Here is a 15,797-nt window from a genome sequence, read left to right on the forward strand (position 1 = left end):
AGTGGACGCCGGGAGAAGCATTGAGATCACCTGCTCTATCAGATCATGGTACAAAGCATCGAACCCACTGCTTGTCTCTGGGAGGTGACTAATTATTTATTTGTGTATTTATTATTAGGCAGTTAATTTGAATTTGATTTTTGACAGAACAAGGAAAATCCTTGGTTAAAATTGGGACATGATGTATTCAGCAATGACCGATGCATTGGGAGCAGTTTGTCGCATTGTTTCCGATGAGCCAGTGGATGGCGCAATTTGCGTGAACTGGCATAGTTATGTCCTGAAAGATAGTCAACTACTGATTTTTAAATACCGTTAAAGCTTTTTGGTCTAACGCTGTCGTGCAAGTTATGTTCTCTAAATTATCCGCACCTAAAGGCAACACACATTTGTTTTGTCAACGATATAGGCACACATGCCACCCTTGGGTAACCACCAATTAACAAAACTTTGCACCATTTGCATCGAACTACACTAGCTACAATTGTGTTTTCAAATGTCTTCAGTTTAGATAGCCTATTGTGTTTGTCCTGGGTTTTGGCGCATAGAGCCACACTGAATAAATCAACTACTTCAACTGCGGCGGGAGGAGGGGAGAGGGGCGAGTCGATGATGAGTGAGTGAATAAGAAAGGGGAGAGAGAGAAGAGACCTGTTACTGGATGACAAACTGGTGTTGAACGGTGTCGGAAACACGCGCTCTTGTAACGCCAATAACGGGATTACATTTACTTTCCTATGCTTTTAATTTGATCTTGTTTTTAAACACTTTACTTTTTCTAAATATTATTCTTTCAGGACATTTAGTTATTTTTCATTTCTTATGGCTAAGAACGCGCGCTGGTCCTTGGTGAAACGACTGAGAACCTCTCTTAAACATTTGTGCGATTATTGAACGTAAAGAACCCGAAAAACGCCATCATGTGGACTTTACCTAAACCGCGATATGCCAACTGCAAAACATCCGAAGCGAGCGAGGACCCAGAAATAGCTGTCAACATCGGTGGTGTAAGGGTGGTATTATGTGGGGAAATGTTAAATCGCTATCCGGATAGTCGTTTGGCAGAGTTGGTGAACCTCTCCACGCGAAGTTTTGACGTGATCTCGGGTCTTTGCGATGACTACGACCCGGGTAAAAAGGAATTTTACTTTGACAGGGACCCTGATGCGTTCAAATGCATAATCGAGATCTACTATTTTGATGAGATCCACATGAAAAAAGGTATTTGTCCCATCTGTTTTATAAAGGAGATGGAGTTTTGGAAAATTGACTTGAGTTACTTGGATGAATGCTGCAAGTACAGTTTAAACGAGAAAGAGGAAGAGTTAGCTGAAATTGCCGACCAAGTTAAACTCATCCTGGATGATATTGAGGGGGATACAGAATTGAGCCGATCTCAGCGTTACCAAAAGTTCCTGTGGAAACTGATGGAGAAGCCAGAGTCCTCGTTTCCCGCGCGCGTTATCGCCATTGTATCTTTTTTGTTAGTTCTTGTGTCCTCTGTGGTTATGTGTTTAGGGACTATCCCAGACCTTCAAGTGGCGGACGCCGAAGGAAATCTTTTTGAGCACCCAACTCTGGATGCTATTGAGACTGTCTGTATTGGCTGGTTCACGGTGGAGTATGTGCTTCGCTTTGTTTCCTCTCCAAATAAAGTGCGCTTTGCGCTCGCCTTTATGAATGTAGTTGACTTTTTAGCCATCATGCCCTTTTATGTGGTGTTGATCCTGACCTACCTGGGCAATACAATGATGGAGCTGGCCAACGTGCAACAGGCAGTCCAAGCGCTGCGTATAATGCGCATTGCGCGGATCTTCAAGCTTGCGCGCCATTCTTCGGGGCTGCAAACCCTCACATATGCTCTGAAAAGAAGCTTCAACGAACTTGGTATGTTGCTCATGTACATGGGGGTGGGTATCTTTGTGTTCTCCGCTCTGGGATACACCATGGAACAGAGTCACCCAGAAACCCTGTTCAAGAGTATTCCACATTCTTTCTGGTGGGCTATCATCACCATGACGACCGTTGGATATGGAGACATCTATCCAAAGACCACGTTGGGCAGGTGCAACGCTGCCATCAGCTTCCTGTGCGGGGTAATCGCCATCGCGTTGCCAATTCATCCCATCATCAACAACTTCGTCATCTACTACAATAAGCAGAAGGTGTTAGAGACGGCTGCCAAACACGAACTTGAGCTCATGGAGCTCCAGTCTCTTGAGGTTGCGACGCGCAAATCTCCGAGGTTGGATAGCACCGCAGGGGAATGGGGGAGCAGCATACGCGCCACACGCAGTGATACCCACATTCCACTCCTGACAGAAACACACAGGACTCAAAAACAAGCCGTTAGGAGACATTGTTCATCATAGGGACAATGTTTCAGACTTTAATCATGTTACTAACTACTGGAAGCCCGTGCGTATTTGCTGCGCTTATGTTTGTGGTTTTTGTCTCAAAGAAACAAGTTGACCATCTTTACTGTATATTTTGGTAGATGTCTGTTTCTTAATCAGTGCGTAATGCTTACTGTAAGTTATTTCATGCTCGATCAATAAAATGCATGCAAAGCATCTCGGTGTTTTTAGAGGCAAATAACAGCAAGCCCACATCTCCATCACCGACATATTTGCGACTGCCCGTCAAATGCACTCACTCAGCGTAAACCGATGCGGTTTTCAGGTAAAGTCTGGCTAAACTTGTCTATAAATCATGCCGATTCAATATGATTTTCAGATCAAGGATCACTATTTTGGTAGTGCACTGTTTAGGTGCATGGGGTTTTATAGAAAAAACGAAGCAGCCTTCTAATCTCAAAAACGTCTGAGTATACTTATTTCCACTTCTAGTCAGCCAGATAATTTACTCTGGAAATGTGGGGTGTTAGTTTTAGTTTTAATCTGAGTTTTTGTCTGCAGTTTAATGTAGCCACAACACTCAATTCTATTACCAAGAGGACAATGAATGGTCTTAGTATAAAGTAGAAATGTGGGTGGAAAATAATGATCCTATTATCCAATTTGTATTTGAAACTATAGCATTTTGCCCTGCACACTCATACACATAAAGGGTAGCTCTGCTTACAAGTACATAGCAGAGATTGATATTTGTCATCCGCTTGTGTGTATGTTTGGGTGTGTGTGCTTGTGTGTATGGCATGAAGGCCTTTCTCCAGCCCCAAGCCCTATTGCTCCTTCAAACTGTTCACTGGTCAGTATCCCCTGAGTGCGCTACCTCTGCCTCGCATACACCCTTAATAATCCACATCAGCTGCTCTCCATTTTTAAAGGCCTGTTCTTAGTTCTGTGCTACTACTTTTCCACTTGCATGCGCACACACACACATGTTTCTTAATTTCTACATGCAGTTTATACATTTATATCCACATGATAACCAAAGAATATGGAACATTAAGGACCTGTACCCCCCAGGTGTCTATAGTAGCTCAGCATTGACTAAGGCAGGTTCTTGATAGTTAATTGGTAAAGACTAAAGCAGGTTCTTGATATTTAATCGTTAATGACTAAGTCAGTTTCTAGATATTTAATTGGTAATGACTAAGGCAGTTTCTAGATATTTAACTTGATATTAAGTTTGGATATTTGTGACAAATGCCTCTTCAAAGTTGTTGTCAAATATACAGCCTACTTAAAAAAGTACCTGAACATATAAAAGGCATATCTATATCCTCTAGTCCTTTTCTGTTTGTTCATTGTTATCTATATCAGCAGGACTGGAAACCACAGCACAGAGGAACAGTGTTATCAAGAGTATCTCGTTTTTATTGAGCACTGGCAGATATGGTAATGCCTCATAAGATGTCCCCGGATGAAACCTCTCCTCTCGCCTGAGTGCCGCTGCAGCTGTGACAGCTGAGCTTCCTGGACCCTGTTCAAGCCCACCCTTATCACACAGATGAGAAGAATGAGTTTACGCACCTGCGCCTACACACAGGCTGGAAACTATGTGCATGTAAACAACACAGTAATTAAGCAAACACATACACACACGCACAAGCGCGCACACCCACACACACTGCAGAGGTGCCCTGTAACTCTTTCAGTGTTTGGACCTGTCAGGTGTGTCTAGTTGTCTGTCTAGTTGTGTGTCTCACTCTTGTCTGATTTTGCTTCTCTTTTGTCCATCTGCTTTAACTGCGTGTGAGTGAACTCAGGGAACCCAGACTGCCATGACCTTCTATCAAAGATGATACAGCTCTGTCAATGCGGTTGAGCCAGTGCCTGGACGCTCTCCTTCGCCATTTGGCCGCATTTTTTTCCTGTGTTGTTTTTTGTGTGTGTGTGCATCCTCTCATCTTGTGCGGCTCTGTTTCCAGTCATCTTGGCTATTCCCTGCATCACCATGGGAACAGCCGAGCTGCTCTGGGCATGGCGTACAGCCATGTGGGAAACTTTCAATTAGCGCTGAGCTCTGGTGTGCTAATTAAGAGCTGCTAAATGACTTACAAAGCAGTGAAAGGCTGTTATTATCTGCATTATATTAGTCCATCTGGTGTTTCTGTGTGTGTGTATGTGTGTGTCCGCAGGAGCATGACACCACATTTTGAGCCATGTGCACAGTCTGAGGGCTCCCCTCTCCACGGACAAGGGCAGTGTGTGTGTGTGTGTGTGTTGAGGGGCGGGGGGGGGGGGGGGGGGGGGGTGTTGATGTGTATATGTGTGTGCGTTTCAGATTATTGGCATGAGCCTGCCTTAGGGTTCACTACTTTTTGTCCCCTCACAAAGGATTCGCTACAGTCTCACTTTGTCAATACAGTCTCAGTTACTACCCCTCTACTAAAGTATATGCATTTGTGTATGTATCTGCACTGTGGAGTATTTGACTGAAAAAGTGTTTCTTGAGTGTGGTGTCGAGCAATTAAAAAGCTCAATACCTGCTCTGCTCCCTACATCATGTTCTCCACTTCCTAATAATATATATATTTCCATGTATTTATATTCATTTAGATGTATTCTACCGGCTTATTTTCAGCTGAAATGATTTGTTCCTGAACCGGTGGTTAGCACAGGCCATCAAATCAGTCAAACACAGAACAATACTGGGTTCTAATTAGTTATGTTTGAAAGAGTGAAATGGGCTCTTGTCTGGCAGTTTAGGGAGTGTGTCTATTATAGAGTGCCAATCAGATTTATATAAGCCCCTCTTAGTCTCTGTGATTACAGCACAGAATCTTTAGATTTTTTCTTTTTCTTTTTTTAAGAAAGTAACAGCAAGTGATGGAACACGGCTTCAGTCTCTGAGGCGGGGGGGTGGGCTTCAGTCGGAGCGGAGCGGAGGTGGGCTACAGTCGCCTACGCTGCCTGCTTCTCATTAGTTCTCCCACAGCAAAAATAATTAGGGCCGCTGTTCTCTAATTATGGGTGCGCATAATTACTCAGCCAAAGCGGATGGTTTGAAAAGTTAAGGAGAACCTGACCTCTCTCTCTGGGGGGGGGGGGGGGGGGGGGGGGCAGAGGGAGGAGAATAAAAATGTGAAACAACCTCACACCTCAAAGCTATACATGTTCCTTCAAGGCTACATGTGAAATATATCTGACATATTGTACCAAGGCACATGAGTTAAGTAACTCCATGTTTTTACATTCCCTCAGATACTTGTTTTAATGCTCAAGAGAGTGAAGGACATTGCTCCATTCTTAAGGGTAAAAGGATAACCTGAAGATCTTATGCCCTCTTAAACCTTAGCTTGCTGCCAGCAGAAGGGATTCTATGGTGTATTGATAATCATTTCCAATTCAGTTGAATACAAATAAAATAATACTGTACAGAGGTGCTGATACCTTTCCCATCCCTCTGTCAGTCTTGACAGCCTTGTGAAAGCTCTGCCTTGTGTGAAACGGGACAGAGGTCCACTGAATGACCTTTTGTCTTCCAAAGAGGATATTACAATAGACAGAGGGCCCTTAACTTCACACATTAGCGTGATGAAAGGCAGTACTTCCAACATTTACATGGTGACTCAGAGTGAGAGTAGAGGGGTCAAGAGAGACCAAATGTATTTGACACCATCCATATGAAAAAGGACCAGGGAGAGAAATGAACTGCAAAGTCCACAGAGAAACATCCATCAAAGCTGTGGACATTTGCTGCAACACATTTCACACCATTAGGTTCATGAAATACACGCACACACATACGCATACACATACGCATACACACACAAACACACACAAACACACAATGCATTTACAAATTCCACACATCACACTGAGAGAACATTTTAGCACAGCCCATATCATTTAAGGTGTGATGTCGCGTGTGCCCTCAAGCAGTAAGTATTCCTAGTCACACTCATTTAGCCGCGTGTGTGCATCGCTCGTATGGATCGTCTCTATGTGTGAGCGCCAGTAACAAACAACAAAAATAAGTCTTTTCCTGCTGCTGTGCACATCTGCTCTTTACTGAGGACATATTTCAGCTGCCCAGGCCTCCACTAATAGCCCTGTCTGAGGCGCACACATAAATCACCTCAGGTCTCAATTAAGACACATCCTTTACGAAAAAGAGAGAAAGAGACTTGCATCACGCCATCCAGATGGTCCAGTAGGTAAGGTTAACCTAGGTCTTGGTGGACTGCACAACTATCTGGCAGCTAGCTCAGTCAAGATCTAGATGATGTGACAGTGGATACAAATGAGGAGTAAGGGGAGAGATGTGTTTAGGTTGAGAGAGAAACTGACAGTGCCATTGACAGACACATCAGTAGTTGAGGAGAGTTAAAAGAGCAGAGATTGAAGGCTTCAATGTCAGCGTTTTGCTGGATTGACTAAAAGACTGGTTTCACCTAATTAACACTGACCTCCATTCTGTTCCTTCTCAAAGAAAAAGATAAGGCTGGTTAGAAAGTGTGAAGGCGGCCAAAATGATAAACACCGGGCTGGAAGGTTTACACATGTCTGAACATTATGGAACAGTAAAATGTATTAGAGTGGCAAATATAGCAGGAAAATACAATAAATCTGACTCAAATTATTATATTACCTACAATATTACCACACTGTATATAGATAGTTGTGAGCAACAAACTTCCCTATTCAGTTATACAGGTTGCAGTGCTTCCCGCCTGCTTCTTGTTTAGATCTTCTGTACGAGACTTGTATATGGAGTTGTTTTTATTTAAGATGTCTCCAGGAGCTACCAAAAATGACAGTTACCGATGTCAATCGAATCTCCAAATTGACTTCTAAAACTCCTGCCACCAAGAAAGGGTTTAAGCTATAAGCCTAATTTTCCCAGTCATTGTGCACTGAGGCACACAGCAGAAATCACTGTTTGGATTTTCCTGCTTCTGATACTTCATTGGCCTTGACAAAAGCCATTTTTCTTCTAACTTACGCTAAAATATTAATTGAACGAAAAATGAAAAGCACCAAGAACCAACAACCGGATATGATGAGACCTATTATCAGGTTTGGTTGTGTGACTAAGCCTAGGGCATGGCACACAGGTAGCTATATATCATCTGTTGCTGGACAATTTCAATTAATGGACAGTTTATTAATACAAGAATGTAAGTTAAAAACCAAACAGATGAGTACGATTGTAAATAATAACAATTGAATAAACAGGATGAATACTAATTATTAGACCAAATACACAAATGACCAAATTTAACTGATAAACCTGAATGCATTAAACTGAAAGAACATAAACCCAAACCTGACATGAATGAATGAGAAAAATGGTGAAAAGAGAAACAAATAGACATGATTGAATGATTAGATCTTAAAGACAGGAGAAGAGAATAAGAGCAAAAAAGCAAGAAAGTGAATGTTACAAAATCTGGTCTGGTCTGATTTTAGATCTCATCACCCATTATATATTATATTCCAACATCCCTGAAACAAAGGCTGATTGAACTTTCGTAGGTTTCAGTGTCACTTCAAAAGTCTATGGATGTGCAATCAGCCCCTTGCTTTTGTGGACAGAGTGCATTCTGTAACCTGCTGACACAGAATGTATGGACCAAAGACCTTTCGTGCATATGATGCTTTCCGTAATATATCAGAACTGTTATGTGAACATGTGAAGATTTGATGGCCTACGATATCTATTACCTAGACCAAATTACTTTTGTCCATGGAAAATTGTTTATTTTGGCCAGACGGTGAGCACAGAATGCGTTCTGTATATGAAATAAGGTCTGTTACACTTGTTGCTCAAATGAGTGTGGCGCAGTCTGGCGCCATTTGACTTGTGATTGAAATTCAAATTGGCTTGGCACAGCCTGGCTTGATGTGGTCAAAAGTGCCAATGGAAAAACCGCACAGATGTGTCTTGGTGGGGGGTTGCTTCCTAAAAGTCCTGTGTTGTGATATCAGAGAGAAGTCCTTCGTTAAACTGCCCTCTGGACAAACCATTTTGAAGATTTGATCATTTTCAGAGTGCATTTCACATTACAATGGAAGACGGGAAGGACACTCTGGCTATAGTTTGCCACAAACTCCATTTATTTTACTCTTACTTGCCTTCATGGTAATTAAACAAATTGTGGATTCAGACAGAGCATTCACAGAGAGTACTTACTATTTAAGCAGGAATACAAGATAACAGCAAAGAAATGCATAGGTTCACTCTGTGATTAATCTCTCTCTCTCTCTCTGCGTCAGCATGTTAAGCTGAGTGCTCGTGAGCAGTAATAAGCAGTTCCATTAACTAGTGAGTTGAGCTGGGATAATCAATGAAGCATTACCATGGTACGAGAAAGTAAACACTTGTAACATCAATCCTCGGGTCTCACACTAGAGGACAAACACACAGTGACCAAAAAGGTCAAAAGCACAGAGAAGCAGTTTGCCATTTGTAAAATATATTTTATATAATTTATTTGTAAAATATATGTATCATTTAATGGCTCAACTTCCCTTCTACCCTCATCTTGTATGTTTCTGCATGCTAATAGAACCGGAGTGCTGTATTGAATATGCGCTCTTTCTCTGCCGAGATCCCTGATTCTGCATTGATGTGTTGACCAACAGGACCACCTCAGGGGATTGATGGTAGGCGGAATCCCACGATCTTTTGCTCTCTTCTGATCCACCTTGTCCACCCCTCATGCACCCCCGACCCCTTCAAGTCCACTGTTGCTTGTAGTGCTATGCAACTCGTGTGTGAACCCCCACTGCTGGTCTGCACTTTGATTCTACCATCTCATGCTTCACAGAGCAGCAGCTGGGCTGAGATGTGCTCTGATGGACTTATTCGTCTGCAGTGCTGCTGGTATTGACAACATGTTTCTCTCTCTCTTTCTCTCTATCTCTCTCTCTGCCGAAGATTCTCGTTCTCTTTGCAGATGATTCAGGGTCTGACCTGACTGACTAAAAGAAATTGGACCTGACTTAAATGTATCCTACCCTTAACTAGGCTAGCTCTGACAGCTAGGCTAGCACCCTCTCTCCTCTTCAGAGGGTATTTGGCTTTGATTACAGGTTAGCATAAACAACATAAACAGATTAACAAATAAACAAATAAATGGGCTGCAATCTATTTCTCCTTATAGACAGACATCAGTCATGGGCATTGCAATGCTGTGAACATTACCTTTGCATTCAGCCAATCACATGAACACTTTGGTGTTGCATCGCTCATGAATGCTGACCCAGTCTGAAAAAAAGGTCTTATGGATGTTTTCGCCCTTCTGTGTCTGTTATTTAAGTGACAGATTTAATCAATATAAACATAAATTATGGCCAGTCATTGATTCAAGGTGAAGAACAGCATCACATCTGTTGCCTCTTTCAGTCAAAGAATTAATGGAATTTAATTTACTTGATGTGGCGGTGACAGATAAAGAGTTATGTTTTTTTTTCTTTCGTCAGTCAACAATTCCATTGCTATAAATCCAAGGTGTCGTTCATACAAACCAAAAATCTTGAATTTCTAGGGCCCTCATAAAAACACAAGCCAAGACATTATTTATTAACTGTACAGTCAGCGTAAATGAATGTCTCAAGACTTGGTAGGTGGGCTTGACACACAACAATCATCGCCTTGCGCTGGCCATAGATGGCAGGTCTGGTATGAGGAATGGCAGGGGTATGGCAGGTGGTTCCCATTCCGAGTGCATCGTGGTTGAGAGGTCTTGGCAGCACAGCGGCTGACTGGATGCGTTCGAAGAACAACGGCAGCATGGTCACGATTGACACAGAGCCGGACGGCCATCCATCAGTGGGATTAACAGAGGGCAGTGCAGGTCCATGGTTAGTCTGCTTGTAATGGGCATTGATCCAGGCAAGGCCGGCAGACTGACAGATGAACACATCTGCGGATTGTTTCTTACAGTTTTTCACTGTTGCTAAAACCCGTTTTTCAAAACAGTAACGTCTTTCTCAAAACTGCACACAGAAAATTGAAAACCTCACACACAAAATGCTAAACCTGACACTCCCTTTGCAAGATGACTCTTTGCTATCAAATCTCTTAACTGTTCACAAAATGGAACTCGTGTTTTCATTTGGTACACACAGCCATATTTTCAAAACACACACACATACATTCATTTAGTACACACAACTAAGCATTAGCTGCACACTACCAAGCATTTACAGCACACAGAAGTGCAAAATTGAAAACACAATCATCGAAACACACCATATGAATGACAATGACTCATTGAGCCCTTTCTCCTTTTGTAAAATGTATCAGTGTAGGCCTACATTTTTCATAGTCAAACATAAAACAGCAATACCGTTGTTCTCACAAACCATATTTACAATTTTAGTCTCCTGTTCCACCAGATTGTATTGACATAAAATTGTATACAAAATGCTTATAGTTTTTCTAAATTGCTTACACACATTTTTTGAAAGCATGCCTCGTTCTCAAAACTCTAAACACAAATTCCAAAGCAACTAACTGAAAATGCAAAACCCTTTATATCTCCTGGAAAATGCTACTTTGCTTTCAAAAAATATTGAAAGTGTGTTTTCTTCCTCCACAGTGTGGTTATCTTTCAGTCCTGCAAAATACAAATACTGTGAGCACACTACGTATATTATATTGATATGCAGTATTACAGTACACAAGGCAAACAGATTTCGTACTTGTTCTACATCCTGAAGGTTCTAATGAAAAACCATGAAAACATGGTCTACCACAGCCGCCCAAATCTCATTAGAGATGACCATTCTCCTTCTTCTTTCTCCTGATCCTCCTCCTTCTTCACCTTGTCCTCATTCTGTTCCTCCTCCTTGTCCTCCTCTTCCTTCTCTCTGTCCTCCTACTCTTCAACCTCCTACTCCTCCTCCTTCTTGTCCTCCTCTTCTTCCTCCTCTCACTCTTACCCCTCTCCTTCTCTGGTTGTGGATCTTTTCAAAGTTTTCAATAGTTTATCCAACAAAACAGAGGCTCAAGACACTTTAATGGTGCAGTCCTCACTGCAAATTGGTCAAAAGACCTGAAAGTTTAGAGATTTGACTATTTGTGGTTTGCAGGTTGATGCTTTGAGATTTTACTTGAAAATTGTGTGCAACAACAGAACTTTGTGTACACTGTTTTGACAACAACGTGATGTGTAATTGACATCAGTGTGTTCACAAGGAAAATCGGACTCTAATGTAGATAAGGGAATCTTAAGTATTTCCCACTTGGGGCGAGCGATTGATACATGACGTGAAGGTTGTGCAGATTGTGCCGAATTTTCGCTTTATACTTTTTAACAATAGTGAAAAACTGTAAGATCAATGTGTAATGTGCGCACAGGGGCCAAGAGTTTTCAGTCATAATTTGCATGCAGAGTGCATGTTTGTGTATGTGTGTATGTGTTTGTGTGTGTGTGGGTGGGTGGGTGCATTCATTCCTCTCCCTCTCTCTCTTCCTGTGTAAGTGTGATTCAGTGATTAGCCACCAATGGGACAGTCTTCATTAGCATGTACTGTATGTGGCATACAGCAGCCTACGTGTACGTGCAACTGTGTGTGTGTGTAGTTCTGTGTGCTGCTGAGTGTCAATTTGAGTGTTTGTGCCTGGGAGACCATTTCTTCCGTTCGCATGATGGGTGTCCAGTGTGTGAGGGGGGGGGGGGCGGAAGTCGGTGCGTGGGCGGATGCTCCTCTCGTCTCCTCTCCGGAGCCCCTCATTCTAACACCTCCAGCAACCAGGGCAGCCAATGCCGGAGGTGGGCAGTGTGTGTGTGTGTGTGTGTGTGTGTGTGTGTGTGTGTGTGTGTGTGTGTGTGTGTGTGTGTGTGTGTGTGTGTGTGTGTGTGTGTGTGTGTGTGTGTGCGTGTGCGTGTGACAGAGTGAGAATGACTGAGTGTTGCACACACAGAAACACATTCATCACTTTGACGGAGCACGGACTGAGTTGTGAGTTGTGTCTTAATTTGCAGCTAAAGGCCTCCTGCTGCATTCCCTCCACCTCTGATCCAGACTTCACCCCTGGGGATCGGGTGTCCCCCTCTGCTCCACATCCTTATCTCTCCTCATTAGTCTCATACTTAACATGGCTCTCTTTGTGATAGTGTCCCCTAAAAGTTCGACACAGAGTTGAGGTGACCTGTGATGGTTTGGTTCATCCCAATCCTATGGTCTACACAAAAGACCCTTGAAATCTGATTCTGCAAATATATATAGAGAGGTGAGATGATTCTCTTCTACACTTTCTGTCATTGTTTTGCATAATGAATGCGGTTTAATGCAGTTCTCTCTTCTCAGCTCGGATACATCCATTTGTATTCTAAAACTTGTATTTCTCTCTCCATATCTCTCTCCTTTGTTTTACACACACACACACACACACACACACACACACACACACACACACGCAGACTCACTCATGCGTTGCGCTGGCAGCACACACAGTCACTCTCCTTGCGCTGTGGAAGCCTCAGCGGGGTTCTCGGGTCTCTGGAGAGCTCCATTGCGCTCGGCGTCGCCCTTCATCTCCTCTTTCCCATCAGGCACCCTGTTTCATCTATCCTCGGGAGGAGCAGACTGCGGCGCTGCCGGTGGTGTGTGTACCTATCCACACCAGCCCGCCGCTGACATGATGAGATGCAGAGGCAAAGGCAGGTACAGCAACAGTCAGGTACTGCCCATAGCAAAATCAGCTCCACAGGTCATGTGTCTGTGTGTTCACCAGGCGGGCAGGACTGAGTTGCTGTAAACACTATGATTATGGAGGAGATAAGGTGTGCGCGTGTGTGTGTGTGAGTGTGTGTGAGTGTGTGTGAGTGTGTGTGTGTGTGTGTGTGTGTGTGTGTGTGTGTGTGTGTGTGTGTGTGTGTGTGTGTGTGTGTGTGTGTGTGTGTGTGTGTGTGTGTGTGTGTGTGTGTGTGTGTGTGTGTGTGTGTGTGTGTGTGTGTGCTTGTGTGCTTGTGTGTGTGTGTGTTAGTGGGTGTGCATGTCACACCACAGACCCCTCTCTCCAGTGTCATCTGTCTTGGCAAAACACACCACACACTCTTATATCACTCAGAAAGTCATTGAGCACAGACACTCCCTTAACACTCCCCTTCTCCCATTCTAAACCCCAAGTGCAGTCAGGAGGGATGAGAGTAAGACACGCCCAGCGACGCGTGGTGAACACCACTCAAAGTTTGCTGCGCTTGAGTTGGACCAAAGATCTGGGGTAAAATTACTACACGATCTTGATTCCACAAATGATTGTGACTCATCCCTCTCCATTAACATTGCCCATCTGAGTGCTACATTTTAATATGAATCTGCATGTTTGATCTGCCGACAAGCTCCACTCAGTTTACATTTAGCGAACGCTTTCATCTGACGATACTTACAGATCAGAGAATTCACACATCCTCACAGTATGCCTGCTTCCTCTGGGAGTGACATCCTGCATAGATGCCTTGAGATGTGTTGTAAATAAGCAGCAATGTTGAGCGCATATCTTAACACAAAAATTATCTTTATCTTTTACAAAATTTCACAAAACTAAAATTCACATTTTATATAGGCCAGTTAATAGTATGTTAAAGGGTTATTTGTCCCTGTTTAAAGTATACTTTCTGTTTAAATGTTCTACAACATACAGTACATTCCTATTCCTTATATTCCTGAATTATTTAAAATGTTTACTCTGACTCAACAGGAAGCCACTGGATGTTAACTTGAAATGGCTCATTCAAAAAGGAATGTTGATGGTTGGAGACAACAACCTCGTTAAATGCAGAATAAAGTGTCTTTGATGTATTTCTTGAAAGTAAATAATCCCCCACAATTTAATCAAATACATCTCACTGTAACCTTGACCTTGAGGTCAAAATGCTTACCATAAATTAGACCGCCCAAGCATTTTAAACGTCTCCAGGGCATTCAAAGGTATAATTCCACCAATCCACCATTCTCTCCTCGCTCATATCTGTCAATTTCTCGTCCCTTCCATCCATCCTCTCTTTCTCTCTTTCTCTCTCTCTCGCTCTCTCTCGCCCTCTCTCTCTCTCTCTCTTTCTTTATCTCTCTATCTCTCTCGCTCCTTGCTCCCCTGCAGCATTCTTCTACCCCTATGCATGTGTCAGTTTCTCCTAATGAGGGCTTGTTACCAGCTCTCCCATGGTAGCGTCAGGCTAATGATTTCAGTTCCCTCACTGAGTTGTCACTCTGGCTGACAGACCCGCAGTGGGTTGTCTTCTCGAACAGAAGGCTCCGGAACACCGTGAGTCACGCTTGGCTCTGCTCTGAGATTTGCACCCTCACCAACAAGAGAGGGACAATTCCCAAACAGCAGGTGTCAACAATGGAGAGAGGAAAAAAAGAAACTGAAATTTAACACACGTGTGCATTCATACACATTCATACATATTTTATATTCACATTCACATAGTTTATCTGGGACACTGTTGTCTTTTGATTCGGAGATATTCAGTTTTCTCAGAATACACTTTAGAGCTACAGGTATAGCAGGATTTACCTGCATATAATTAATGATTTAATTCATCCTGTCAAGCTGTCTGGCCTCTGGTCTTTCTTCTACATCTATGAATATGCTTATGTAATGTAACCACAATGTAAAATCTGTATAAAAAAAACCCGCATTATACAAACACAACTGAGTGCCTTTTACAGTTAGGGTTGGAGATGAGCGAGCAAGCAAACAACATAAATGATGGGGGTAGGGAGCACTTTTTTTTCTCCTACAGGATGACACTAAACTTGTTTTTAATTAACTGAAAACAAATAGCTCCAAAGCAGAGCCATGTATCAGGAGCCCGCGGGCTGGAGCTGGGAAGTGTAATTACTAGGATGGGTCAGCCATTAAAAGGATCCGCTACAAAGCAGATATTTTCCCTATGAAGCCACCGTGAATTTTTCATGTTTTTTTTTTTAGACCAACTTTCTTAAAAACATTCACCCCCTAGATGAAATATTGAAGGGGAGGGGAGGATATTTCCTTTTCCAAATATCTTCAAATAAGTTAAAATATCTCCACAGAACTTTTGCTCAGTATAATGTGCTCCCATGGTTCAACCTTTGCTTTGAGGAACCAAAGTCGACCAAAGTCCCAGTGTTTTTCAGTGCATCTGTTACCCTTCAAATGAAAATATGATATTCCTTTAAGTATAATGATAAAAAGCAAAACAAGTCTGGCTTTTCATGATAGCAATTGTGTTTCCTTTGTGTTACCGCACTTTTACCCATCAATGTAGGCTATACTAGTGTTGTAACACAGAAGGTCTTTAATGACATGCACATACTATGATGGGGGAGGGGAGGGAGATATTAGACTCAATGTGACTTTGTTTGTTGTTTTAAATTCAACTTCAATTAAATCATATCAGTTTACATACAGAAGACATACTGTATGAACACATGTATTTATCT

General features: G+C 42.6%; 1 protein-coding gene across 1 annotated transcript; it reads left to right on the forward strand.

The window, feature by feature from the left end:
- Positions 1-920: 920 nt before the first annotated feature.
- On the forward strand, positions 921-2,372 carry kcnf1b (potassium voltage-gated channel, subfamily F, member 1b; the record flags this gene model as incomplete). The annotated part of the gene is made up of 1 exon (XM_080850787.1): positions 921-2,372. The coding sequence occupies one exon, from the start codon at positions 921-923 to the stop codon at positions 2,370-2,372; it is 1,452 nt and encodes a 483-aa protein (XP_080706913.1).
- Between the last annotated feature and the right edge of the window lie 13,425 nt (positions 2,373-15,797).

The sequence above is a fragment of the Sprattus sprattus genome (genome assembly GCF_963457725.1).
Source record: "Sprattus sprattus genome assembly, chromosome: 13".
NCBI classification, from domain to species: Eukaryota; Metazoa; Chordata; class Actinopteri; order Clupeiformes; family Clupeidae; genus Sprattus; species Sprattus sprattus.